This window comes from Drosophila innubila, chromosome X (genome assembly GCF_004354385.1).
Source record: "Drosophila innubila isolate TH190305 chromosome X, UK_Dinn_1.0, whole genome shotgun sequence".
Classification (NCBI taxonomy): Eukaryota; Metazoa; Arthropoda; class Insecta; order Diptera; family Drosophilidae; genus Drosophila; species Drosophila innubila.
This window is the reverse complement of record NC_047626.1, coordinates 4,268,306-4,296,278: the sequence shown is the minus strand read 5'-3', so window position 1 is coordinate 4,296,278 and position 27,973 is coordinate 4,268,306. Positions and strand designations below refer to the sequence as shown.

The 27,973-nt window shown below is 35.6% G+C and overlaps 2 protein-coding genes across 5 annotated transcripts; one reads left to right on the top strand and one right to left on the bottom strand.

The window, feature by feature from the left end:
• Positions 1-124: 124 nt before the first annotated feature.
• LOC117784853 (glutathione hydrolase 1 proenzyme) lies at positions 125-3,797 on the bottom strand. Its single transcript, XM_034622701.1, has 3 exons — positions 3,700-3,797; positions 2,525-3,286; positions 125-1,129 (listed from the first exon to the last, which is right to left on the bottom strand). The coding sequence occupies exons 1-3, from the start codon at positions 3,702-3,704 to the stop codon at positions 187-189; spliced, it is 1,710 nt and encodes a 569-aa protein (XP_034478592.1). The 5' UTR covers positions 3,705-3,797; the 3' UTR covers positions 125-186.
• Positions 3,798-4,850: 1,053 nt separating this feature from the next.
• Positions 4,851-27,199, top strand: LOC117780927 (active breakpoint cluster region-related protein). 4 transcript variants are annotated; one of them, XM_034617625.1, is made up of 14 exons: positions 4,851-5,074; positions 5,787-6,406; positions 14,917-15,617; positions 17,097-17,727; positions 19,059-19,336; positions 19,404-19,548; positions 20,626-20,646; positions 21,807-21,905; positions 21,964-22,953; positions 24,232-24,615; positions 24,688-24,848; positions 25,726-25,865; positions 25,931-26,180; positions 26,240-27,199. In XM_034617625.1, the coding sequence occupies exons 2-14, from the start codon at positions 6,017-6,019 to the stop codon at positions 26,427-26,429; spliced, it is 4,380 nt and encodes a 1,459-aa protein (XP_034473516.1). In that variant the 5' UTR covers positions 4,851-5,074; positions 5,787-6,016; the 3' UTR covers positions 26,430-27,199. The 4 variants fall into 4 exon arrangements, with proteins under 4 accessions (XP_034473516.1, XP_034473522.1, XP_034473537.1 ...); XM_034617631.1 differs by lacking the exon at positions 20,626-20,646; XM_034617639.1 differs by lacking the exons at positions 4,851-5,074; positions 5,787-6,406 and adding an exon at positions 8,906-9,313.
• Positions 27,200-27,973: the final 774 nt, after the last annotated feature.

Sequence of the window (27,973 nt, the reverse complement as noted above, 5' to 3'; positions counted from 1 at the left end):
CGAACTTGGGAACTATGAGAGCTTTTTATAGGAAATTTGGTATATAGCTGCCCAATGACTTTATAAAACTGAAGATTAATTGGATGATGATCTAAAACTTAAGGTCTAAGAAAAATGCAAGTGATTAGAAGAAAGTTGTAAATTTATTTATTATCTAAGAGTGTGTGTTGTGAGTGTAGTTTAGGATTAATCCAGATTTGGTTCAACGATGACTGCGCTGCCCACTCGACGACTATCGCAGACGGGCTGCGGTACGGAGTCCATGTTCCCGATGGCTGTGACGGCGGAATAAGCCTTGTGCACGGTCAGATAGTTGAGTGTATGGCCAATTTTCTTAAGATATTCGGCCGTATGTCTGGGCACATCCGGTTCCACGTCGATGTGCATGGGAGCGAGCTGATGATGCAGTCGTCCCTTGTTCACCGCATTCTCAATGGAGTCCCGGAGTACCAGGTAGCGCAATATTGTCTGGGCCACCGAGGTTGTGATCTTGGAGCCACCGGCACCACCCACCACCAACTGCACGTTGCCGCTGTTGTCAAGCACGATGCTCGGACAGGTGGAGGACATGGGACGCTTGCCGGGCTTAATATAATTGGCCGGACTGGCGGGTATGCCATAGGCATTGATCTTGCCCGGCGTGGAGAAGTCATCCATCTCATCGTTGAGTATGAAGCCCGTTTGACGGGATCGCACCTTGGCACCCAAGTGACCATTGATCGTGCTCGTCACAGCAACGGCATCGCCATTCGGTGCAATCACCGAAATATGCGCCGTTCCGTGATCGTCCACATTGGTGAAGTTGGCCCCATAATAATGCATATCCGTAAACGTGACATCATCCAATATTAATTCGCGCATTTCCGCTGCAAATTTCGGATCAATCAGATTTTCATATGTCTCTTGTATGGAGGGCTCAAAATGTATATCCCCCAAATTGGTGCGATGTCCATAGGCATGTTTAAAGGTCTCGATTAATCGATGCCAATATCGATTATGATCCGACGTATACAGCGGTTTCATCACGTTCAGCATGAAGATCAGCACTGCTCCACTCGTTGGCAATGGAGTCGTATACAGATTGTATCCATTCGCAAGGACACTGTGCAGTGGCTCCTCCCAACGGACGCTGAGATCGCAGAAGAGAGAGAGAGAGAGTGGAGAATTAGTTATATTGACACTTACAAATCTTTAAATTAATCATAAAAGAAGGATAGAAACGGTTGCTTCTTTCTCTATCTCTTATTAACTATTATTATATTATTTTGAATTAAAATTTTTTTTATCCGAAAATAGTTTTTTCTCTTCTCTTTCCATTATGCTTAAATAAGCGGCGCCAAGAAGTCGCACAAGCAGTCGCTTTTACCACTTTTTTTTAACACATATTGAGCTAAGAAAAAATCTATAAATTTTGTCTATGGTAAGGCCTATTCTATAATCTTCTAATGTTTTTTTATACCCGTTACTTAAAAAATAAGTAAAAGGGTATATTGTGTTCGTTAAAATGCATGTAACAGGGAGAAGGAGTTATCTCAGACCCTATAAAGTATATATATTCTTGATCAGCATTAACAGCCGAGTCGTTATCGGCTTTAAGAAAAAAAAATAAAAATGTTCCCGACTTGTAAACTTGATTGATCAAGAACTTTTCACGTTTTTAGACCCCGTACTTAAAAAAAGTAACCATTAAGTTTGTTTTTATCTATAAATGAACATCTACAATTTTTAAAAATCGTGCTTTAAGATATAGGGATTTGGGAATATTCTATTTACTTAATATTTTAGTTACACGGAATGAAAAATTCCATATAAATTCCATATAAAAAAAAACAGCGAAAACATTTTTAATTTCGCAATTTTGCGATCGTTTCGCTTCCAGTGTAACTAACTCTTAAATAGTAAATGGGCAAAAGATATGGGAAACTTCTCTCATTCTTTATTAGCTATAGAGAGAGAGAGAGACTAAGGTAGAGACTGACCAGTAGAATTATCTTTAATTGTGAACTGACAGCTACAATTTATTTGGATAATCTATATTACGATTAGATAAGAATTACAATATCGAGGTTCTAAACGGATAAGATGGAATGCAAGGTTAAAAAACTTTTGGTGTGACTAAAGAAAATAAAAAAACTGACTTGCCAAACAAATTTCTACAATCAATTTAGGAAAAAAATTTCGAAAAAAAATTTTAAAGTTTTTTTTTTTTAAAAAGGAAAGACTGGCAGGGGTAAAGTTTAAATGGCTTACATTCTTTGTTGAACTTTTAGTCATAAACAATTTTAAAGTTGTAATATATCAAGAAAATTCAATTTTTATATATCTAGCAAAGTTATTTTTAAAACCAAAAACTAACAAGTGGAATTCTTCTAGCAATTAAATGAATTGTCAAAATATTTAAAAAAAAATTTACTTTTTTCAGTTTCTTTAAATTTTTAGTAGATTTTTCCAAAGTTTTCTTGAGATAAATTCGACTTGTGGGTGTCATTCTCACTAGGAATAATTTAAAAATTCTTCAACTCACTCATAATCCTGTAGATCCTGCTCGGTAATGATGCCGCCCATTTGCTGGATGTCCTCGACAAGCATTCGTCCAATGCGTCCACCACGATAGATTACCTCGGGTCCTTCATTGGCCACAATTTCCAGGGTATCGGCGAGCACGCGTCGGAACATGATCTCGCCCTCCTGGTAGACCGTCTGTGTGGCGGGATTGATAAAGATCTCGGACATGGAGATCTCCTGGCGGATGCGTTCCTCATTGTTGGCCAGCACGCCAGCCAAATAGCGGGAAACCACAATTCCATTGCGGCACAGCTCAATGGTGGGCTCGAACAATGTGTGCCAAGGTAATTTGCCGTACCTATCATGGAGTCGCCAATAGCCGTATATCTCACTGGGCACACCGGCGGAAATGGCGCCCGTGATATCCTCATGATCCACCAACATGTCGAGTGTGGCCGCCGCCGGTGCCGTTTCCCGTGAGATCAGTGCCTCCACCCGGCCCGTCTCCTTGCTGTAAATGGTGGCCACAAAGCCACCACCGACGCCCAGGCTGTGTGGCAGGACGACGCCCTCGCAGAGCATCGTGGCAATCGCTGCATCCGCTGCGGAGCCACCAATGTCCAGCATCTGGCCACCGATCTCCGCACAGCCAACGCCATTGGAGGCCACGCCCCCAATGCGACGTTCGGGCGTTTTCTTTAGGCCAAAGACCAATCCCAACACCAGACCGGTAATGGCCACCAGCAACAGTATCCAAAGAACGGCGTATTTCTTTAGACAACTGGGAAAAAAGAAAAGGAATAATTTAAAATTTTTTTAAATCTCGAATTTTTTCCAATCCATTTTAGATCACAAAAAAAAACTTTTCTTCTAAATGCGAAAATAAGTAAAGGAATTTAAGAACAATTTGAATATATTTTATTTTGCCATTTTTACAATCTCTTGATAATACGAAAAAAAAAACACTTTTGAAAATATTTCTTTGGGTTAAAATTTTGTTTAACACTTTTTCAAACTCTTCAATTTTGTAAAGCAATTTCAAAATTGTTCTTTGGTGAAACTTTTTTTAAACAAACTTTTATGTTATATTTTCAAAAATTTTTAAAAACTCCATCAAAATTCGAAAAAAAACAAAATGTTTAGCTTTTTTCTCTCGTTGTGGAGATATTTTCTATATTCCTTCATATTACTTACGACATTTTGTGAGTATCCTTATAAATCCTTAAAGCTTAACTTTAAAATTACAAATATTATTAATTCTTTAACAATTGCAAGTAATGTGCATTGAACGCTTGCCAATTGTTTAATATGAAGACCTTCAATGGCAGTCTCGACTTTTATACGCCGTATATATGATATATGATATTCGTATACTCATATCCGGCAATCGGATTCGGGTACGGTTTCGGTTTCGGGTATGCATTTGGAAGATAAGCCGCATATTGAATAGAACTCGTATTAGGGAATTTTGTCTGTTTCTATGGCTAAAACGTCGCGACGTCATGACGCAGTTAGAATTGAGAAAGTTTTTTACCTGATTTTTTGGCTGACTAATTGTTGAGACCGAGAGACCAAAGGAGTTTTGCCGACAAAAATATATATATATATTTACTTAAATGTGGTATTTGGGTTTAATCAAACTCTAAATATAAACATGTTATCTATAAGTTTGATAAAAGCCCAACAATAGCCATGGATAAGTTAAGGTCAAGATTATTGAAATGATAATTCAAATTGAAAATGGGCGTTAATCGCCGCACGTTTTGTAATTAGTAGTTCAACAAATTTCTGAGAATTTTTTTTATTTTTAGCATTGACTTTTCGGAATCAAATTTATAAGCTATCTTGGGCAATCATGATACTTGATAAACCCGAGTAAATACATGCATATTTTATTTAAAATCTATTCATTTGTATATAAAAATAACGCTTGAATTGATTTTTATCGATTCGCTGTTCGCTGTTGAAATTTGAATTTAAACTGACGCTGCTAAACATATAAAGAGTAACATTTTCTACTTAGCAACACTAATCGTGGTGGTATACCGATATGCAATATAATTCCTATCGATAGCATTTGTCATAATTATAATTGGGATATTACTGAAACAGATTCGATATACGCAAAGTTTCTTGCGATTCTGCCAAACGTACAAGCTACTGGTAATATTTTTCTCTAACTAAGTTTAATTGAATTAAATCTAAAAACCCGACTTAATTCTAACAAAAATTCAGCAAAAATGTTAAAAATTTTATCCATTTTGGAAATTGATCGAAATATGCAAATATGCATAAATCCGCGAACCAAGCCTGCTAACCTGGTTTTTGTTGCAACATAACAATTAGAGCCAGTTGGCAGCACTGTGGGTGACTTGTGTGTGTGTTAGTTAGAGCTGGAGAAACATCTCATCTGCTCGTATGTGTTGTCGGTTATATGTGTGTGCGAAGTGATTTTTTTTTAACGAAGCGAAATCTAATTGGAATTAAATAATGCACAGTGAAATGGCAAACGAAATAAAATAAATATTAAACGGCGCGTCGGTCGGGCTCCAAAAAAAGAGCTGCATATGTAAGTGCGCTTGTGGCGTGGGCGCAGCCACAACAAGAGCAGCAGCAGCAGCAACAACAACAACAACAACAGGAGCGGCACTGCCACTCAAAGTGCATGTGTGTGTGTGTGTGTGTGTGAAAACTGAAGAAAATGAATGCGTCTGCGCCTCTTTAACAACAGCCAACATAGCTGCTGCTGAAGATGCACAACAACTTTTTGGCCTTGACTAAGTAAAAAAAAAAAAAAATGCAAAAAGGCATCAGCCACTGCAATTGCACTCATGCAAACACACAAACACAGGCCTACAAATATATATACATATATGTATGCGAATGAGAAAGGGCAGAGCAACAACAACTACAACTACACAGCAAGCACAAATACAACTACAACTACAACTGTAGTGCAAGTGCAGCAGCAACAGCAAAGCATAGAAACAAAACAGAAACCGAAACAGAAACACAAAATTGAAACTGAAAACCTTTTTAAAGTCGTGATGCTGCTGCTACTGCTACTGCTACTGTTGTTGTTATTGTTGTTGTGCTTGTTGTCTGTTTTTGTTGTTGCTGATGATTCGTTCTCTGCTGCTGCTGCTGCTGCTCCTCTCTCTTTGCTGTTGTTGTTGATCCAGGATGCACAGAGAGCGCATTTTGCTCTCCTGCATGCACGCATACGCTCTCACTTACGCACACGCACACATACACTTACACTTACGCGTTCACCTTTACAGGCAGACAACAGGCGCTCTTCTTACATAAAAGCTTCAGGCAAAGCTTAGTCTCTCACTCTCCTCTGTCAGTAAAAAGCCAAGGCAGCGGCAGCAGTGTAAACAACAATAACACAAAGAGGGGATAAACAGTTGGTGGTGCAGCTGCTGCTGCTGCTGCTGTCTCTGCCTCTGTCGCCGTCTCTGGCTCTGCCTCTGCAACCGTCTCTGGCTCTCTTTCGGCTGTCGATACGATGAGCGTCTTCAATGACTTTCAACGTTTGTGGATGCAACGATTTCCACAAAGCTCTCTCTCTGATGCCTGGGAGCAGGATGTGCGCGCCAGTCTCGAGCGGCACAAGATCAAAATTGCTGAATTGAGCAAGGAACTTGAGCAGGAGACACTCTATGTTGAGTATCTGGAGCGTCTACTTTCCGATGTGGAGAAGTATCGCGAATCTGGCGGTGATCCAACCACATTATTTGAGGCAGCTACCGGCAATCCAGGTGCAACAACAACAACAACCACACAACAACAACAATCGCCCAGTGGCAGCGGCAGCAATCACAGCGTCGCTGCCAATGGCGCAACTGCAACTGCAACTTCAGCTGGAACCGCAAATACGGGCGTGGACAAAGACTTTGTAAGTATACATACATATAGATACATATACACGTTACATACAGACGAGTGCATAATAATAAGAACACCTGAACATTATATTGATGCTATTGAGTGAATTGCTTAATAGACAGATCTTAATCCAATAAAGCATCTTTGGGGAGAATTTAAGATAGAAGTGAAAGATACTTAGATTACAAAATGTTTTAGAATTATAGGAGGAAATAAATATAATGAGAGAGCTTCTTCATATCAAAATATAAGGAAAAAAGTATATAGAAAAAAAACTGTAGAAATCGATCATACATCGATTTATCTCCTTATTCTTGAGTAAACCCAACAAAGTGATTAAGCTTTTTAAAACTGAACAACTTGGGATATAAATACTAAAAAAAATTGTAAAAGCTTCTAAAATGTATTGAAAAAATAATAAGAAATTATTTTAGAAAATAATTATTTGATCTGTTCTTATTCTTATTCCTTATTCTTGAGTTAACCCATAATAACATATATTAAAAAATGTTGAGAAATAAATACTCACAAATTTTAAAAGCTAATTTAATATGCTATAATATATAATAATTGAGATATAATTTTATTAAATAAATTTTTTAATATATTGAGAAATTAATACTAACAAATTTCCATAGCTACTTTTTATATTCTACATAAATAATGATAAAATAATATTAGAAAATAATTATTTCAACAACGTTATGGGATAAATGCAACTGTTCCTATTTCATTACACACGTCTGTTATTTATTCTTATTGTTATCATTGGTCATTGTTGTATGATCTTGCTGCAAGAGTAAAAGTTGCTGCCGCTGATTGCGTTAACCGTTAGCATTTAACAGGCGCCCAGCAATTCAAATACAGCGAAAATGCTGCCCCCTTTTTTTTAGTTTGTATATAGTATGTGTGTGTGTGTGTGTGTCTCGTTATAATTTCTTATCTGCACAGTTCAGTTGAGAGCTAATAAAAATTTGTTCAGCCAGCTGCTAGTGGCAAGTGCCCTGTAAAAGTGAACATGGAGGTGCAACTTATCTATGTAGACTTACAGTGCCTCACAGCTTATTTCAAACACCTCGAAATAGTTTTAATCCGTTATAACAACTAAACTAATAAAAAAAAAAAAATATCTAATGTTTAAACTTTTTATATATAAGATCATTTATTTTTAAAATATATTTTTTTTAAATATTTTTTTTAAATTTTAGTTTAGCTACTTAATAAACAAAATGAATTATTAAACATTTTTTTAACTCTTTTAAAATCATCAATTAAATGAATTTTTTTTTTTAATGTAATGAAAAATTACATGTTTATATTATATTAAACAAAACTTCTTTCAACTCTACTACAGCTTTTTCAACTTGCAATTAAGTTATTTTATAAACATTTGTATATATTACTAAAAAGATTTAAATAATAGATATAGCTTAAAGTTTATATTAAGTTATGTTAAACTGAATTTTAAATCTTTTAAGCCTACAACATTAGTAAATTTTGGTATTTTAATTGCTGCAAGCAGGTGCATTAATTTTTTTTTTGGGGTTCAGCGTCTCAACTCGAAGCAACTCATTTGCTGTGTGGTTTTTTTTTTGTTGTCGGTAGGAACATGAGTTGTTGTTGTTGTTTTGGTTAAGTTGCTTTCAAATGTTGCTTTTGAAGTGTAATTCTCAATTGCAGTTTTTTTTTCTGTCCTGCTTTTAACGCTTTAACACCTTGGAATCCCCCTTTGTTACTAAACCCCCTTTTCCATTTATGATTGTACTTACGTATTGCGTATAGCGTGCTCTCTTTCTCGCTCTCTCCCGTCCGTCCGCTCTGTAAGTCCGTCCGTCCGTCCGTTCTACCATTTCAATATCTTTAATTTTGCGCCGTTATCTACGCACACACTTGGACTTTTCCATATCTGTGTGTGTGTGTGTGTAGATTCTTTTTTCTTTCGGTTTTGCGCGTCGTCGTCGTCGTTGACTCCGACTGACTCTCAGCCGGAGCCGGAGCCGCATCGTCATTGTCATTGTCGCTGCCCGTCGGTTGTCGCGAGAGTCGCCAGTCAAAAGTGTTCGCTGTCTAACAACATCAACCGAAAGCGGCAGCCTAAATTTAAAAAGAAAAAAATTAAAGTACATTACAAATAAAGAACAACGTTACCCGGTCAATGTTGTATACCACCCCCCACCGCCCTAGCTCCCCTTAAACCGCTCAATTTCCCCCACTCGTAACTCTTCCACGCGCCAACCTTCAACCGGCAACAAAACCAAGAGCTGCATTTCATAATAAATAAATAAATAAAAATATGCAAACATATAATAATAAAAAATATATATAATAAAAAGTGCGCTTTTTTTTTTAAATTAACAAATATTTATTGTGTGTGTTTTTATTACTTTTATAATTTCAATGCATAATAAATAAATAAATAAATGCAAAGTATACAAATTATAATAGAAAATATTAAAATATATTTTTTAAAATAAATAAATATTTATTGTGTGTGTTTTTATAAAATTCCTTTTAGTTTTTTGGGCGTGTGTGGCATTAACGTGTTTGGTTGACTCAAATTTCGTGGTCAACGTCAGCGTCGACGTCAGCGTCAACGTCGCGTCGCAGTCAGCGTTGCCGTTTTGCCTTTAATACTTAGTTGTTGTTCTTGCAGTCGCTGGGCGGAGTTCGGCTATCAATTGCTTCGTGTTCGTGTTCGTGTGCGTGTTCGTGCTCGTGTCGGTTCGGTTCGTGTGCGTGTCTCGCTTTGCAATTGCAATTGCTAAAAACAATAACAACAACTGTGCGAAAGAAGTAGAAGTAGAAGTAGAGGAAATAGCAGGAGAAGCAGAATAACAACAATAACAAAAAGTGGCGCTGCTGCTGCGTGAAGAGCATGTCTTCCTTCAAGGAGAAATTCAAATTATGGACCAGAGGGGTGCGTAATCAGCAGGCGATACCGCTGTACAAGTGTGTGTGTAGATTGTGTGTTAGAGTGTGTGTGTGTGTGTGTGTAAGAGTGTGTGCTGCCACAACAACAATAAGCGAGAGCATTTATTGTATATTTATCACAAGTTGAAATCAATAAACTTATCGCAAGTACACACACATACACACACACACACCCGCACACACCGAGAGTCATAAAAAAAAAATGGTGTGTGTAGAACTTAAGCAACAACAACAAGTGACAAAACACTCAAAAGAAAAAAATATAAAAAAAAGAGCTAAGCTGAAAAACGTTAAAGTTTCCCTCAAACGAGCGTTTTTTTTTTCACCGTCAGTGAATTTGCCATTTAAATTTTTCGCTTTGTTTTCTCAAACAAAAATCCTGTGGGATTTTTTGTACTCACAAAATCTGCTTACATACTATTTTCATCGGTGAGCACCGATGCTTTTTCCATATTTCAAAAGTGTCGGTAAAAAAATCGCTCGTTTAACGTTAACTTCGAAAAAGACGTCAAGAACAACACTAAGACACTCACAAACAGTTGGTCAAGTAATTTGTTGCACAAAATAATAAATTTTTTTTTAAATACATTTTTCTATTTATTTTAATATTGTTACAATTTAAATACTGAAATCCATTTGATTTAACTATATTCTTAAAAATAAATGTATAAACAATTACTTGACTAACTGTATATGCAGTGCCCTTTGTAAGTAGTCCACTTTTAGACCCGCAATGAAGACGACAAAATCCAAATCTCTGCGACATTCTCTCACTCTCTCTCTCTCTCTCTCCATTGATAAGCAGCTGGTGTCGCTATCAGTAAAGACAGCAAAACAGAGAGAGAGATTGTGTGTGTGTGTGTGTGTGTGTGAAAAAGAAGTGGAAAGTCAGGGGGGAATTCATATATACTAGCATACTCATAATACGTTTGTACTTTATAGACAGCAAGCTTGTTTTTGGCCAATTGAAATATGATTAAAAGCATTTGATTAGCTAAGTTTTCATATATTTGAGAATGTGAAGAAGAGGAGGGAAAGACAACCCTTTAATTTCTTAAATGCGTATATCTTTTAACTTGATAGTCGTGCTATACTTAATATAAAACAAGCAATAACTATAGGTACCCTGTAAAAATAATAGAGCTACAAATAAGGCTGTTATCTTGTGTGCAAAGCAGTGTAAAATTTATCTATTGATAAGTGTCTTAAAAATGTACATATATCTTTTAATATCTATCCGCTCCCAATCAAATATAAACAAATTGCATACAAGCTAAAGTCTTTGCTCTTTCGGACTGCACCTTATCTTTATATTCTACACATTTCATAAGGTTCGCATAATAAACACAAACGTTATTCAAGCCACCTTTGTGTTTGACAATAAGAAACAGTACGAAAATCTTTTATTGTTATGCAATTTTCAATTTTTAAAATAAAAATGTCATTTCGATCATGATTCGGCCTTTAAATAAATTTAAAAAAAATTTCTTTCTCCAGGTCTTTGTGTTAGATTTTAATGCTAAGGGTCCCCCCTTTGGAATTTTGAAAATTGAAAATTTTAAATCTCAAGTTTTCACTTTTAATCAACTCCTTATATCGTAATTAGTATAAAACAACACTTAAAACTTGATTTTGAGACCTTTCATTTTCTTGTAAAAATTCATGTCAAATCGAACAAAAGTTTTGACTTGTAAAGTGGCTAGATCCTTAGTCTGACCAACTTCAAACACTCATAACTTTGTCAAAACTGGACCGATTTTCAAAGGGAATGTCATTTTGATCATGGTTTAGCCTTTAAATTGATTCTGCATTAAAAATTAAGTAATTTTGTAAAAAAAATTATTTTTCCCAAAATCTTGGGATCAATGCTAAGGGTACCCCCTTTGAAATTTTGAAAATTCAAAATTTTTAATCTCAAGTTTTCACTTTTAATCAACTCCTTATATCGTATTTAGTATAAAACAACACTTAAAACTTGATTCTGGGACCTTTCATTTTTTTGTAAAAAATCATGTGAAATTGAACAAAAATTTTGACTTGTAAAGTTGCTAGATACAAAGTCTGACCAACTTCAAACTGTCATAACTTTGACAAAACTAAACCGATTTTCAAGCGGAATGTCATTTTGATCATGATTAGGCCTTCCAATTCAATTTACATACAAATCATATAGAGATCGCCTAAAATTTTTTTTGTTGATTTTATATACTTTAGTGGTAGGAAGGATTTACAAGTAAATATGAAAACTCGAAATACAAGTCTTAACAGCAATTTAAGCTACTTGAAGCTGTTATTAACAGATCTCTGTGAACATTTGCATGTCTGATGAGTATTATAGCTTTTAAAAATTCACATTTAACATTTCAAATACATTGTTGTTGTTGTTGGCACTTTTCTCGGAACATTTCACACTTAACAACAATTCGATGCTTAAACTTGTCGACTTCATTGTGATTGTTGTTGTTATTGCTATTGTTATTGTTGTTGCTACGTTTTATGATTCACATTCACAGCAGCTAGTCGAATGTCTTTGTGTGTGTGTGTGTGTGTGTGTCTGTGTGTGTGTTGTTGATTGAAAATATGCTAAAAAAAAAAAAATTGTATCGACATGGCGCACACGAATATTAAATGCCTTTGAGGCGGAGCACGAATTTGTGAGGCGGCCAAAAAGCTGAGCTCAGCTCTCGTACTCGATAAATGTGAGTTGAGTGTATCTAATGGACAGTCAGTCAAGAAAGTCTTTTGACAACTGCACAAACTTAAACAATATTAATTATGATTTTTATATGAGATATTTTTTTATATAGAACAAGCTAATTAAAATACAAACAAGTTAAGAAATTAGAAAAATACACATTATCAAAATTAACTACTAAAAAAAAATATGTTTACTTTCAAATTTGGTAAAAAAAAAGTAAGTCAAGTCAGTGTTTTGACAAGATCTAAAACTTACACTATTTCTCTTGCTAAATATATATATATTTTTATATGAGATCCTATTCTATTGTTCTTGTCTATGGTTCTCCCAGAACAAATTTAAAAAATAGATGAATAATTATCATCGAATTAAACTACTTACAAAATCAAAATAAAAACAGTTGCAAAAAATATATACTTTTTTGTTGCTTTTTATTATATTATGCTTGTATATGTTTCTTAGAACACGTTAAATACAAAAATAAAAAATTAATTTTATCGAAAATATCTATTTTTAAAAATAATAAAACACTTATGTGAATTTTTTAATTTGCTAAGTTAATAAGTCAAGCCAGTGATTTGTCAAAATAAACAATTAAATAAAAACTTTTCTTTCTTATTTTATTATTCTTGTCTCTGGTCAAGTTGAAAAAAAAGAAAAATATTAAATATAAAATTAAGCGATTTTTAAAAATAAATAAATGTGGCTTTAATTTTATTTTGACAAAACATTTTCTTGACTTACTGTAAGTCTGACTGTCTGGTCAAGTGCGTGTGTGATTGTGTGTGTGTGTGTGTGAGTGGGCGCATGTTTATATGTGTGTGTGTGTGTGTACGACCTTCGCCGTCAACTTTTATTGCACGCTTTCTTCTTCGCTTCGCTTGGACACATTCACAGATACACACGCACACATACCTGCACACACAGCCTCACATACACACACACACACATACATGCAACTCTAGCCGGCTGCCACCCCCAACACACACACACACACACACACATGCACAATGAAATAAAATAAATAAACGCAAAAATTTATACAATTTTGTTGCCAATTTTCTTTATTATTTTATTTTTGTTTTTTTTTGCAAAAATAAATCGAAACAAAAAAATAAAAGCAACATTAAAAAGTTGCTCTCTTTTTTACTGTGTAGTTTTCACTTTTTCGTAGCCAAAAACAATTTGGCCAAAATAGATATATGCTCCGACACACGCACATGCCAAGTTTGGCTTATTTGTCTACTTCTTTTTTTTTGGCTATTTGCTTTTGCTCTGCTGCTTCTACTTGTTGTTGTTGTTGTTGTTGCTGCTGCTGTTAACGTGTTAGAGAAATGCGTTACGTGCCCGGCATGAGCAAATGACCTTAGATAGGGAGCAGTTAAAGAAGTAAAGAGGAGAATGAAGAAAGAAAGGTTCAACTAAGTACTTTCAATTTACAACTCATTGTTGTTGTCGTTGTTGTAGTTGTAGTTGTTGTTGTCCATTGGTTAAAAAGGAGCTTTGAACTGCACTCAATGTGTTCCACATGTTCCACAGCCTGTTGACCTTTTTTCTCAGCTGATTCAATTAGTGCGAACAGAATTTGCATACAGTATACACTCGATATGAGGCACAATTTTGTGCGCTAGAAAAAACTCGTGTGTATTAAGCTAAAGGTTATATTTTTTAAATAAGAAATTAGTCGCAAGTTTTATCAAAAAAATAATAAACTAATTTTGAAATAGAACAATAAATGAATTGCTAATAAAAACTTATTCTAAATTTTTATTATACCTAAATATAGAATATTAAAGCGAAAAATATGAAATTATTTATACATAAAAAAATATATATATGAATTATTTATTTATTGAGAAATAATATTAGAATTTACACAAATTTATTTAAAATAATTAAAATGAATAATAAACATAGTATCTGAGAGTTGCCATCCCTGGTAGAAAGCAAACTTAGTTTTAAGTGTTTAATTCTTAATAAAACTTATTATTGTTATGCTATTATTATTAACTTGATTTCAAGAAAAATATGCATTACCGCAATTCACACGCAAGTCGTGACAAAAGCAGATACCCTTATTTTTAACGCTTTTCCAGAAACCAACTTTATCGTGTAAATGCAGAAATAAAACTATTTTTTATTGAAATCGGGCTTAACACGATGACGAAACTAAATTATAAATTTATGTAACACTCCACATTTTAAACCAAAAACTAAATACATACAGTGAAATTTAGTTAAAAGAATTTATTATAAAGAAAAAAAAATAATAAATATGTGAATTTTATTAAGTGTAAATACTTAGTTGACTAACTATATATCGTATATTGTTAAATCAAAGTTCAAAATGGCTAACATTAGGGATTTCTGTAAAAACCTAATTAAAATTCGTATTAAATAAAAAAATGTATATGGATTACTAGGGATAACTGTAGTAAAAGTAAATTTAAAAATATACATAAAATCTTTCTCGGTCTGGGTTCGAACTCGCGACACCGTGCGCGCGAGTCTACGACACCATCCTAAGTACTAAACCCGCGATTTTGACACACTTGTAGGTCGAATTTTCCAAAACGCCGCCCTATCTACCGATAAAATTGTCATAACTTTGTTGTCCCAAAATTTCAAACTTGTATCTCGTGCAGTTTGGCCTGTACAATATCACATGAGTGAGTGAGTACAGGACGAACAGCTTCATATATATAGATTAGTCAAATGTTTCATTAGGTTTCAGGACTAAATTTTCAAATTGAACTTAAAGTAAATGTGAACATAAATATGACAAACTAAAGAGCACAATGAAATGTAATCACATTCATATAGAAGAATACACTGCTGTTCACACATTTAATCACACTTTTCTTTCTCTTGCTCTGTTTGTAATTTTGCAGAAATCTAGTTTGAATCTGCGTGAGGCAGCAAGTGCGTCATCAGGCGGCAAGGACAAGGACAGACTGTCCCTGAGCACAGACAACAAATATACACACACACAGAATGACAGTGGTGGTGGTGGTGTGGGTGGCAGTGGCTTAAGCTCTGCCCCACCCACTGGGAAGAGGAGCATGACGGAGCACAGCTTCGAGCGTGAGGATAAAAAAGACAGTGGCAATGAGAAGGACTCAAATGGAGCCTTGCAACAGTGCATTACCGAATTGGCGGCTTCCATTGGCACCGGCGCACTTAAAGCCAACGAACAAAGGACACAGAATGATAACAAGCAGGAGGCAAGTGGAAGTTCTGGAGGAGAAGGAGCAGGAGGAACAGGAGGAGACATTGAAAAGGAACAATCAAAGCCGCTGCGCAAGTCGACATCGCACTTTGTTACTGTCATCGAGGTCAAGGAGGCCAAAGACAAAGACATTGATGATTCCTCCACTTCCACATCCACTTCCTCAGTTGCTGCCACAACGACGACGACGGTCAATGACACGGCAACGTCGACGTCGACGTCGACGCCTCCATCAACATTCTCCCGTTATCCGGAGCAGCGCAACAAGGCCGCAACGGAGGCGACAGCGCCACCGCTGTCGCCATCGATGACATCGCCCGCCATGTCCGCCTCCGCGGAGGCCAAAAAGAAAATGCCACCCAGGTGAGTCCTACATTTTCCACTCTCCACTTGACACTCCACTTGAAGAGATATGTAATTAGACAATGTAAGTTACTCCAAGTCCAGGGAATGAGCTGTAATTAAAGTAGGGAGTTTAAAGCCCTTCCGGTAAGAATTTCGTCTTATTGCACGATTAATTTGTCTTAGCTATGTTGTGTCAAAATTTCAGCCTCCTTGCTCTTACCGTTTAGGGCAGCACAAATATAAGTGAGTCACTCAGTCAGTCAGGACAAACATTTTTATATATATAGATAAGGAATAGTGTTTGAGTAAAGTGAACATGGAGGAGGATTAGTAAAGTTAATGCATGTAATTTAAAAATTATGCAAATTTTGTGTCAATTGAAAATGTAGAGGCAGGAAAAAATTGTGAGAGAAAGAGGGATTAAGAGTAAAGTAACAATTTATAAAGTGAACGTGGAGGACATGACAACTAAATGTGCGTAAATCAAGGGTTCAGGCAAATTATAGAGGATAAATTGTAATGTTTAGAAAGAGAATGAGTAAAAAGGAACAAATAAACAAAAAGAAAATGTGAAAATGGAGAACAGGATTGTCAAGTATTTAGAGATAGTATCAGAACATTGAAAAATAAACAATGTGAGATATTGGAGGACATAGAATTATTAAAGAAGCAGCCACAAGTAATCAAACAATATTAAAAGTGACCATGGAGGACAGAAATACCAGTTGAAAAGAGTTTAATGAGAAGTTACCAAATATAATGTACCAAATGCGTTAAAAAGTTAAAAAAATGATTTTTAAAAAAAACATAGCATAAAGTAACCTTGGAGGACAGTAATATAAAGTGAATAGAGAGCATGAAAATAATTGGAGAGTACACTGGAAGAAGAAGAGATATAGAGAAAAGTAAGAAGATATAAAGTGACCATGGAGGACAGAAGTGAAAAGTTTAATGTAACAATTAAGGGCGATTATGAAAGTAAAAAGGGAAAGAGAGTTTGTAAAACTGGGAGCTAAAAAGTGAATATGGAGAGAGACAAGATTGTTTGGAATATAAAGACTATATCCTATTCTATATAAGTTCATTAAATCCAAATATAATGTACCAAATGCGTTTAAAAAGTTAAAAAAAATGATTTTAAAAAAAGCATAAAGTATAAAGTAATCTTGGAGGACAGTAATATAAAGTGAATAGAGAGCATGAAAATAAATTGGAGTATGTTTACATTGGAAAAAGAAGAGTTATAGAGAAAAGTAAAAAGATATAAAGTGACCATGGAGGACAGAAGTGAAAAGTTTAATGTAACGATTTTGAAAGTAAAAGGAGAGAGTTTGTGAAACAGGCAGCCTAAAAAGTGAATATGGAGAGAGACAAGATTGTTTGGAATATAAAGACTATATTCAATTCTAGATGAGTTCATTAAATCAGTTGGAGTACACGTACTTTAGGCAGTCACTGTTTGAATTAATTAATCAACTGTCCCTTGTTGCATTGCAGACCACCGCCAAAGAACGTGCGACGTGTGGAACCGCCCACCATTCCCAGCCAGCAGCATCCGCATCAGCATCAGCTGTCGTCGTCCCCGAAGAGGGAGACGCCCTACGTGGGCAGCACGATGCCATTGCCGAACAGTAGCTCGGGCGAGAGTCCGGCCAGTTCGTTGGAGCGTAATATAAAGCCATCGGATATATTGCGACAGAAGTCATCGGAGAATCTGGAGTCCAAGTATGCGGCAAATAGAAAGACAACGCCCGAGCTGAGCAAATTGGCCAATACGCCCGAATTGATGGAGGAGCTGGGACGTAAAATGGTTGGCAAAACGGATAGTTTGGAGCATGCGAAGCGCTCGGATGTCATTGGCTCCAATGGCACGGGCGGAAGTCTGGGACGCACTGCATCAACGCCAGGACGTGCCCTGACGCCCGCCGGACGCGGTCCCGTCGGCGCCTCCCCAACCGGCAGCCTCAACAAGACCGCCAAGTTCTCCGCCGCCGACAGCAGCTCGACGAGCAGCCTGGAGAAGAAGTCGCGCGCCTCCTTGCAGGCCAGCGATGCGGAGACTTCGGCGGCGGCACAACGCAGCGCGGGATCCAAGGAATCCCTCGCCTCACAAGGCATATCGGAAGTTGTAAGTGAATCCCCACAGCAAACATTACCTTAATCCAAGTTATACCCAGTGCCCAGTTACTTTGTACTAAAAGTTGATTTTCGACCGATTGTTCCTATGGCAGCTATATGATATAGACAACCGATCTGTACCAAATTTGGTCAGAATGTACAAAACCAACTTAAATGCATATTCTAACAGTTTGGTTAAGATATCTCAAAAAAAAAAAACTTTCATACTAAGACTTAATTTTCGATTGAGCGTCTCTATTACAGCTATATCATATAGTGAACCGATTTTGGGCAGGATGTATAATACCAGCCCAGATGTATATTCTATCAGTTTGCTTAAGATATCTCAACAAATAAAAAACTTGTCCATACTAAAACTTCATTTTCGACGTATCGTTTCTATGGCAGCTATATGATATAGTGGTCCGATCCAAAAATAACAACAAACTTGATCTGCGTATGGTATCCACGAACCTACATACCAAGTTTGAAGTCTCTAGCTCTTATGGTCTCTGAGATCGATGCGTTCAAACAGACGGACAGACAGACGAACATGGCTCTATCGACTCGGCTGTTAATTCTGATCAAGAATATATATACTTTGGGGGGTCTGCCACGCCCCTTTCGGCCTGTTACATTCTACCAAACACAATATACCCTTTTTCCCCTATAAAAATAACTTAAAATGAATAGGCTGAGTAGAAAAAATCAGATATACACGTAATATTTTTTGTTAGGGTATTCTGTAAATAGAATAAGCTTTAGTTTTAATTTATATTAAAAAAAAATTATTATTTTTAATTTGGTATCCTGAACACAGGATAAGCTTTTATTTAAAATTTTTTTAATTTATAAAAATAAATTAAAAAATAATAACCTATTTTTAAATTTAAAAATCATAACATAACTTATGTGATTAAATTTACCTTACAAGGCTCTTAAGCAAAATATTAGTAAATAATTTTTATCTGAAATATAACGAAACATATATATAAATTAAGTGAGTCAAATAAGCTGTGGGACATACTGTACATAAAAAAAAAATACTTTACAAAACCAAAGAATATATTGCCATATTTGGCAAGTGCAACTAACTTTTTATACAAATTTTTTATTTACAAAATTTTTCAAAAAAAAAATATATAATCATTTAAATTTGTATAGGATAGAAAATCTAAAATTTGAGTTTAACTATTAGGAATTTTAAATAAAAATTTAATATTAATTTTGGCATTTAAATTAATTTATTTAGGTTAAAAACTTGGAGATATATTTAAACTTTAATAATCTTTATTTATGAAATATTATGCAACTAATGTTGATTTCTTGTTTCTGGTGCAGATCAAGAGCTACGAGTCGGTGTCGTCATTGAGCTCGGACAGCGCGAAGGCGGCACAGCAGGCGGACAATGAGCCGTATTATGATAGCGTGCCATTGGACAATGGCGATGGCGAGTATGTGTTTATCAAGCCCGGACGCACTGGCTCCTCGTCCAGTCGCGATGATCTGTCGACGCCGGGCAGCACATTGCCCATGGCCCAGTTGAGCAGTCAGGCGAGTGTCACGGATCCCGAATCTCCCGGCCGTACCTCCAACTATGTGAACATTGATTATTTTATGTAACTATAAATACTATAACTATTTCTATGTTTAACTCATCTCTAATATGTTATTCTTTCTTGGCAGTCAGAGCAATGAGACGCGCTCGAGTTCATTGGACAGCGATGGGGAATACGAGGGTCCGCCCATATTACGTACCATATCACACGATGAACAACAATCGACATCATCAACCACATCCACATCACAGACGCCTGGAGCATTACGCAAGGTGCGTGTTCCTTCAATTCTCCAATGCTCCACAAAATTGCAGCTGTTTTATGGCTTGATTTTGGATTTCAGTTGTATTTGTTGTCGCCATTTGCAACACGCTTTGTTAAATCAGTTAACAAACTAATTGCAGTCATGAATGAGTCGCAGCTCTGATGCAAAACAACGTGGCCAATGACTCAACCTCTAATTGCCACATATCGCTAATTGATTTGTAAATTGTTTATTGCAATTAAGCAATCTCCAACTACGTATTATCCATAGAATTGTTGGCTTGAGAGTCTTCTACAAATTCTATATGCCTCGTCAATTTATCTTTGACTTATCTCTCAGAGAAAAATCGCAATTGAGTAAAAGTGCATATTATCAATTGATAACAATTTAATAAACTCCTTTTGCGTGAATCTTTTTAGCCAAATTGGCTTTAAAAATTCGACATTCAAATTACTTACATCTACCTTTCGTTCAACAACGTCAAATTTAAATAATTTCAACTACATAGAAAGCTCTTTGACCTAACTCACTGACTGAGCAGTGCACAGTCCAAACCAAAAGACCTAGGAGGCTGAAATTTTCACACAACACAGCTGAGACAATTTGATCGTGCAATAATTATTTAATATAATTTATAGATAAATTTCAAGTTAATAACCTGCTGCTCTGTCCATGCTGACTAACCTTTAAGTGACATATTATTAACGCTTTTTGAATAGTTCTTTTTGAGGGATAATATTGTGTCATTTATAAAGCAATCTGTTTTGAATTTAATGCTCCTTGCAATTCCATAAATCTAACTAAATCATAGAACTCAATAAAATTATTTATAATTATTTATAAAAACTGGGAATTGTAGCGAATGTGAAATTCAAAACAGCTGTTGAATTTTTTAATTTTTAACTATGTATCTTATCTAATAAGTTAAACGCTAACTAATATTTGATAATATTTACTAACCAAGATTTTTTCAATCTTTTTTTCATTAATTTTTTTTTAAATATCATTTACCTCTTTTTTTTTGTTCTTTGTTTATTTTTTTATACGTTTTATTTTTGTTCTTTTTTTTACTTTCTCTCAACAGAACTTAGTTTCAGCGATACTCGTGAGTACCGAACACTTGTCAAGCCTAGACTCAGCTCTATTTTAGTTACAAAATTGTGTTTATTCTTGTTATTGTTGTCGTCATGTATATGGGTATTAAATATGCCTATATATATATTTATATATTTATTATGTGTATATATACTCGTATGCTTATGTACATACATGCTCGTATATTTGTTTAGCTTTATCTGAATGCGCTTCTTCCATGTTCCATGTGATTGGTTTTTGATTTTTCAGTTGTGTTTTATAGTTTATCGAAATTTTTTTTGATACCGTTGCCACAAAATACATATTACGCCTACACATACACACCTACATAGAAATTCATTCCGTTTTTTGCACTACGCAACTCTAAATTTATAGCAAATGATTATAAAAATAATAGTTTTAATACATATATTCAGATAACTTAGCAAATCTTGCTTAAATTTCAAAAAGAATTTATGAAAGTATAGTTTAAATATTAATTGATTGCATAAATTACATTTTCTCTGAATAGTTACAACATTTTTGCTATTATACGAAAAATATACAAGTTTATTTTAAACTATTTCTTATAAAATACACTTTTACTTATAGTTTAGTTAGACAGTTTGATTTTATATTTAGAGTATATTAAGAAAAGAAAAAAAGTTTAAAAGAAAGAATGATAACAATGTTAAAATTTAAAGGAAAAAAAAAGTATAATTTTAAATAATAGTTTATATTATGAACATATTATTAGCCTAGAAAAAATGATAGTTGCATAGTGTGTATGTTGTTCTCTCCCTCTATTCCCTATATATATATATATGCCACTATCAATATCTATCTTATTCTCTCATTTCTATGTTAATATATGTTTACATAAAATAAATTTATAAAAAAAAAACAACTTAGTTTATATATGCAAATAGTATTATTCCATGCTCCCCATAGTTATATATCTCCATGTATATTATTATTATTATTATATATACACTCTATATATATGTGTATTTATTTTATGATCTGTTTCATTGGCTTTGTTTACATGATTGGAAACGGTACAAGGGTTGTAGATACGAGTACATAATGCCCTCCATCCAAGCATTTGTAGATTACACCACAAACAATTACATATATATACAATATATGATACCAAGATATCTAATCCTTGTTATCCTTATACCCGTTTAGCTCTCTGGCAATGCGCGTGGCGCTAAAATACGTTCCATACTGAGTTCCATTATACACAGCGAGACGATTTATGTGGAGTGTCTGAACAAGATGACACAGGTAAGCACAAAAGGGGATTTTATATTCATTCTATATTAATCCTTTATTTAATTTGCAGTACAAGCGCGCAATACACGCCACATTGGGCACATCACAGCCTGTGATCAAGGAGGAGGAGGAGAATACGATCTTCTTTAAAATCGATGAGCTGCACGAGGTGCACACCGCCTTTCTGGGCGACTTGAAGACAATTGTGGCACACGAAGGAGGCGATGTGTTGATTGGGGAACCATTCAAGCGATTGGCCGACATGTTTGATTTGTATAATGCATTTCTGCATAATTATGGTCAGGCCATTGATACGGTTAAAAAGTGTAGTGCCAACAATCCGCAATTCAAGAAGATTGTCTCCACAATTGTGGTCAATCTGCAAACGGAACAATCGCTGACATTGGAGGATTTGTTGCACAAACCGGTGGCAAGAGTGCAAATCAATGCGCTAGTGTTTAACGATCTGTTGCGTGAGACGCCGCCAAATCATCCGGATCATCAGCCGTTGCGGCAGGCGCAAAAGAACATACAGATCTTTCTGAATCAGTTCAATGTGGTCAATCAACGTCTGCCGTCGGAATCGAATCGCAATTTGCGTCGCATGGTGCGCAACTCATTTATTGTGGAGCTGGTCGATGGTCATCGCAAGCTGCGGCATTTGTTCCTCTTCAATGATGTGATCGCGTGTGCCAAGTATAAGGCATTGGGCAGAGATCGCATCGATTACGAGCTCAAATGGTTCATACCGCTCAAGGATGTCAATGTGTATGAGGAGTCGGACACAAGTGCCGATCTCAAGGAATCTAGTCCCGCGAACATATCGCAAGTTAAACGCAATCTACGCTCCGTTCGCGATCAGTTAGTATTGGAGTCAAATGGTGTACGCACTGGCGACAAATATCGTCGCAAGCTGGCCGATCTTGAGTCACAGCTGGTGCTGGCCACGCCCAATCTGGTGCTGCGGCTGGGCAATAAGGCCAACAACAAGACCATGACCTTTTTCCTCAGCTCCGATTTCGAGCGCACACAATGGATGGACTCGATAATGTCGCTCAAGGTTTGGCTTGATTTCTAAAACATAACTAGACGATTTGATGACGCGGCAGAGTCGTGTAACTTATAGGATTCTAACTAAATTTAGTCAGAATCTGTGAGATTTGGTCAGAAATCTTAAAAAAGTTAAGAAAGTTGTGCATACTAAAGGTTGGAATTCGATTGATGGTTCCCAAGACAGCTATATGACATGGTAGCTCGATCTAGACCAATCACAATGCACAATTTGTAAGATTGGCTGAGATTTCTTGAGAAATAAAACAGTTTTTCATACTAAAGGTTGGAATTTGACCGAACGTTCCTATGGCAGCTATATGATATAGTGGTCCGATCTTAACCAAATTAGGTCAGCATATATAAGACAACGCCAATTACGTAATCTCTGAAATTGGTTGAGATATCTCAAGAAATAACAAAGTTTTTCATACTAAAGTTTAAATTTCAACTGATTGTTTCTATGACAGCTATATGATTTAGTAATCCAATCACTACAAAATTTAGTGAGAATATGTAAGAAACTAGCAAATACATAATCTGTAAAATTGGTTAAAATATTTTAAGAAATAACAAAGTAACATACAAAAGATTGATTTTTGACCTAACGTTCCTATGACAGCTATATGATATAGTGGTCCGTTTTAAATAAAATTTGTTAAAAATGTCCAATACAACACTAGATACAAAATCTGTAAGTTTTTTTGGGATATCTCAAGAAGTAACTGAGTTTTTTCTACTAAAGTTTGAATTTCGAGTGATCGTTCCTATGACAGCTATGTGATATAGTGTTCCGATTTAAACAAAATCAAGTATGAATGTAAAACACAATACCCGATACACGATTTGAGAGATTGATTGATATATCTTAAGATATAACTGATTTTTTATGCTAAAGCTTGAATTTCGAGTGATCGTTCCTATGACGGCTTTATAGTACATTGGTGCGATTTCAACAAAATTTTGTTAAAATGTAAAGTACAACACCGGATACAAAATCTGTGGGTTTAGTTGAGATATTCCAAGAAATATCTGAGTTTTTCCTGCTAGATATCTCAAGAAATAACAGATTTTTTTATACTAAAGTTTGAATTTCAACTGATCGTTCCTATTTTAGATTTATATTATAGGGATCCGACCCGCCCACTTCTTAAATAGATAGTGCCTGGTTCAAGATTTAAAACTGATAGTTTAGTTTGCATATAAAAGGACTTATTTCTGTAGAATATTATAATACTCTTTGACAGGGTATATATTAACTAGGAATCTACTTGTTTTCTCTTAACAGCAAAAGTGTAATCTGCCTGGAGCCAATACGATCAACTCGCTGGAGGTGACCGCCTTCATAGTGGCCATGCAGAAGGGCATGAAGACTGAAATGGGCTCCTATCTGATGAGGAATACGAACGATGAGAGTCTGCTCGTTGGTGATCTGCACATGGGCATTCAGGGACTGCAGGGACTGGAGCAGCCAACCGATCTGTATATATGCATTGAGGTCGATTCATATGGACATTATTTCCGCAAGGCAACCACCAAGATGATCTGTCGCAGTCAGTGTCCCTTGTGGAATGAGAGTTTCATGCTCGAACTGGAGGGCAGTCAAAATGTGCGAGTGCTTCTATATGAAGCCAAGGAACGTCCGCTGCTGCGTGCCAAGCATATACTCAAGGTACAACATGACAAGTGCCACATGCCACTTGCCACATTTATTAACATTTATTTACCTCTTTGTCGTTTGCAGCTGAGTCGCAACTGGCTCACAGAGACGACACAGACACGCAACATTAAACTGAGCGAGACGCTGGAGCTGAGCGCCAGTTTCCGTTTTGTGCCCGGCGAGCTTTGTCGAGCCACCACCAAGCCGGGTGCGCTCTTTGGTGCCAAAATGAGTCAAGTATTAAAGTGAGTTTCAAGTAAATCAGAAAAATTAAATATGAAAAATCCAAAGCTGGATGAATGATAAAACTCTAGATATACCACTTTTAAAATGGGATATAGTGAAAAGCGATAAATTTTGATTTCGATTTTAATGCTAAATGCGTGTAAAAATACTGTGAAATAAGACAAATATTTGGACTTGTAAAGTTGCTAGATCAAAGTTAGGACCATCTTCGAACTGCCATAACTTCATCAAAACTCAACCGATTTTCAAGTGGAATATCATTTTAATCATGATTTGACCTTCAAATTCGTTCTGCATTTAAATATTTTAAAATTAAAAAAAAAAATATTTTCCTTAAGATTCGCCTAGATATTGATTTAGATGCTAAGGGTCCCCTCTGTTAAATTTTAAAAATTGAAAATTTTAAACCTCAAGTTTTTACTTTTAATCAATTTCTTATATCGTATTTAGTATAAAACAACACTTTAAACTTGATTCTGAGACCTTTCAAATTTTTTTAAAAATTCATGTCAAATGAGACAAAAATTTTGACTTGTAAAGTGGCTAGATCCTTAGTCTGACCAACTTCAAACACTCATAACTTTGTCAAAACTGCACCGATTTTCAAGCGGAATACCATTTTGATCATAATTCGGTCTTTTAATTCATTCGTCATTCAAATTTAACTAATTTTGTAAATAAAAGAATTTTCAAATTTTTTTGTTGATTCCGGAACCGAAAGTGTAAAGCCGAAACAGGACAAATACTGAAATAGTTGTTTTGGGACAAAGCCATTTTAAAACTTTATTTATTATTTTGTTGCTAGAAATCAATAATTAATTTGTAATAATTTTAAGAATAATAATAACTTGATTTGTAATGTTTTCTTAACGACAGACGCGAGAGACGCGACATTCCGTTCATCATCAGTGCCTGCATCCGGGAAGTGGAGCGACGTGGCATGCTGGAGGTTGGCTGTTATCGTGTCAGTGGCTCTGCCTCGGATCTGGCCAAGCTGAAGAAGGCATTCGAGTCGGGTAAGTGACGTTGGAGCAGAGATGCAAAGATCAAAATACTTATACTATGCACTCGAAACACACAGATGCCTATGAGGCGGAGCAGCTGTTGCGGGAGGTGGACATCCATTCGGTAACCGGTATACTGAAGACATTCTTGCGTGAGCTGCCGGAAGCACTCTTCTCCGATTTGTTATATCCGCGCTTCTTTGACACATTTAGTGCGTTTAGCAACAATAATGAAGCCACACGTATCAATGAGCTGCTCAAGGTGTACGAGGAGCTGCCACAAGCAAACAAGTCCTCCATCAATCTGATACTCGATCATCTAATCAGGTAAACTAAAGCGTATATAATCAAATGAATTGTGCATACTAATCAGTTGTATTTTGTAGGGTGCACGAGAAGGAGACGGACAACAAGATGTCGCTGCATAATCTGGCCATGGTGTTTGGTCCAACACTGTTGCGTCCGGGTCAGACGCAGGTAAAGCAAAAGGATCCTCTGGCGGCCAGCACTGTGGATGTGATGGCACAGGCGGGCATACTCTATTGCTTCCTGCAGGCGCGCATTAAGAAGGATTAAAGACGAAGCCGAAGCGTTATTTACTCTACATATACACAAGCAAATATATTTAAATATATATGTATAACTATGGCCTATGCTTGAAGCGCTCACAAGTCCCGCTCACACACACACACACACACAGCTATACACACACACACACATGATGTACATGCGTAGACAAGTGTTCAACACTGTTCAACACTGTTGCTGGTCCTAGTCCAGGCATTTTTCCCCAAGGCTTTTAGCTGCTTTGCTCGTATACTCGTAGGAAAACAAAAGAAACAACAAAAACAAATGAGCTATATGCTTTATCTACACATACACAACAACAACAACATATACACAATATATATATCTATTAATATATATATATAAATATGCGTAGATAAAGATGTCCTCTTCTCCGCACATTGCAAGAATTGCATCGTTAAAAAAAGCCTGCGAGAAGAGGCGTTGAAAGAGAATCAGAGAAAAGAGAATGGCAAATATTTTTCAATATTACGAGTGCACACATATACATATGCATACTATATCTATATACTATATATAATAAACTACTAATTAGTATACTATACATATTACTAAAAACAAAATGAAAATTGTATCGTTTGCGGAATGATAATGTTGATGATTATGCTGTAATGATGTAATGATGATGATGAAGATGATATATGTATGTGTATGCTTAAAATATTCTGTTTTTTTTTTTCGTCTTGTTTTGTATTAATTACTTAGGTTTTATATAAACAGAAAACGTAAAATAAAGTAAAATATATTCTATTTAGAAATGTTTGCGTGTTTTTCATTTTACTCCTAGTTTTGTCGCATTTTGACAGCACCCGATATGTTCTATTGGAAAAAATGGGATTCTATCGTTTGGTATCAAAGAAAAATTTAGAAAATAACTTGAAAATTTTTTGTCTTGGGGCGAAGAAAAAATGACTCAAAAACATGAAATCCTTAATAACTCAGAAACTACAAGGACAATTGAAATGTCCTTTGGCCAGCGGTTAGTCCTGCCCAAATGGAATTATTTGACACTATTTTTAGCCGGATCCGGCCAAGGACTCCGGCGTTAAAGCTAATTTTCTGTAAACACAAAAGTCCTTGTAACTTGGCTGTTTGAAGGACAATTCAGGATTCAGCTATGGTTTTCGATTCCTTATAGCAATATCTGTCGATGTGGTAAAGGACATCAAATTCGTCCTTGAAATGCCCGAGATACGGCGTATTTTATGATTTCAGACCAATTTTTGCATGCCTTACCCTTGAAAAATTTAGGTGCAAGTTTTGGTAAAATCCTTAAAATCCTTGAATGCCAATCGATAATGCTGTCGACTGTGATTACAAAAATGTATATCCTTTTCAAATCTGTAAGGAGTCTGCCGAGTTACGACAGTAAAACACATGTCCTTTAAGTTTGTATTCAATAAAAGCCTAAAAGTATGCAATGTTATTAATTAAAAAAATTACTTTTTATTGTTTTCATTAATTTATTTTAATTGTGTTTTGCGTTTGCAGCTTATACTTATTTAAATTTGATTTGAAAAATATAATAATAA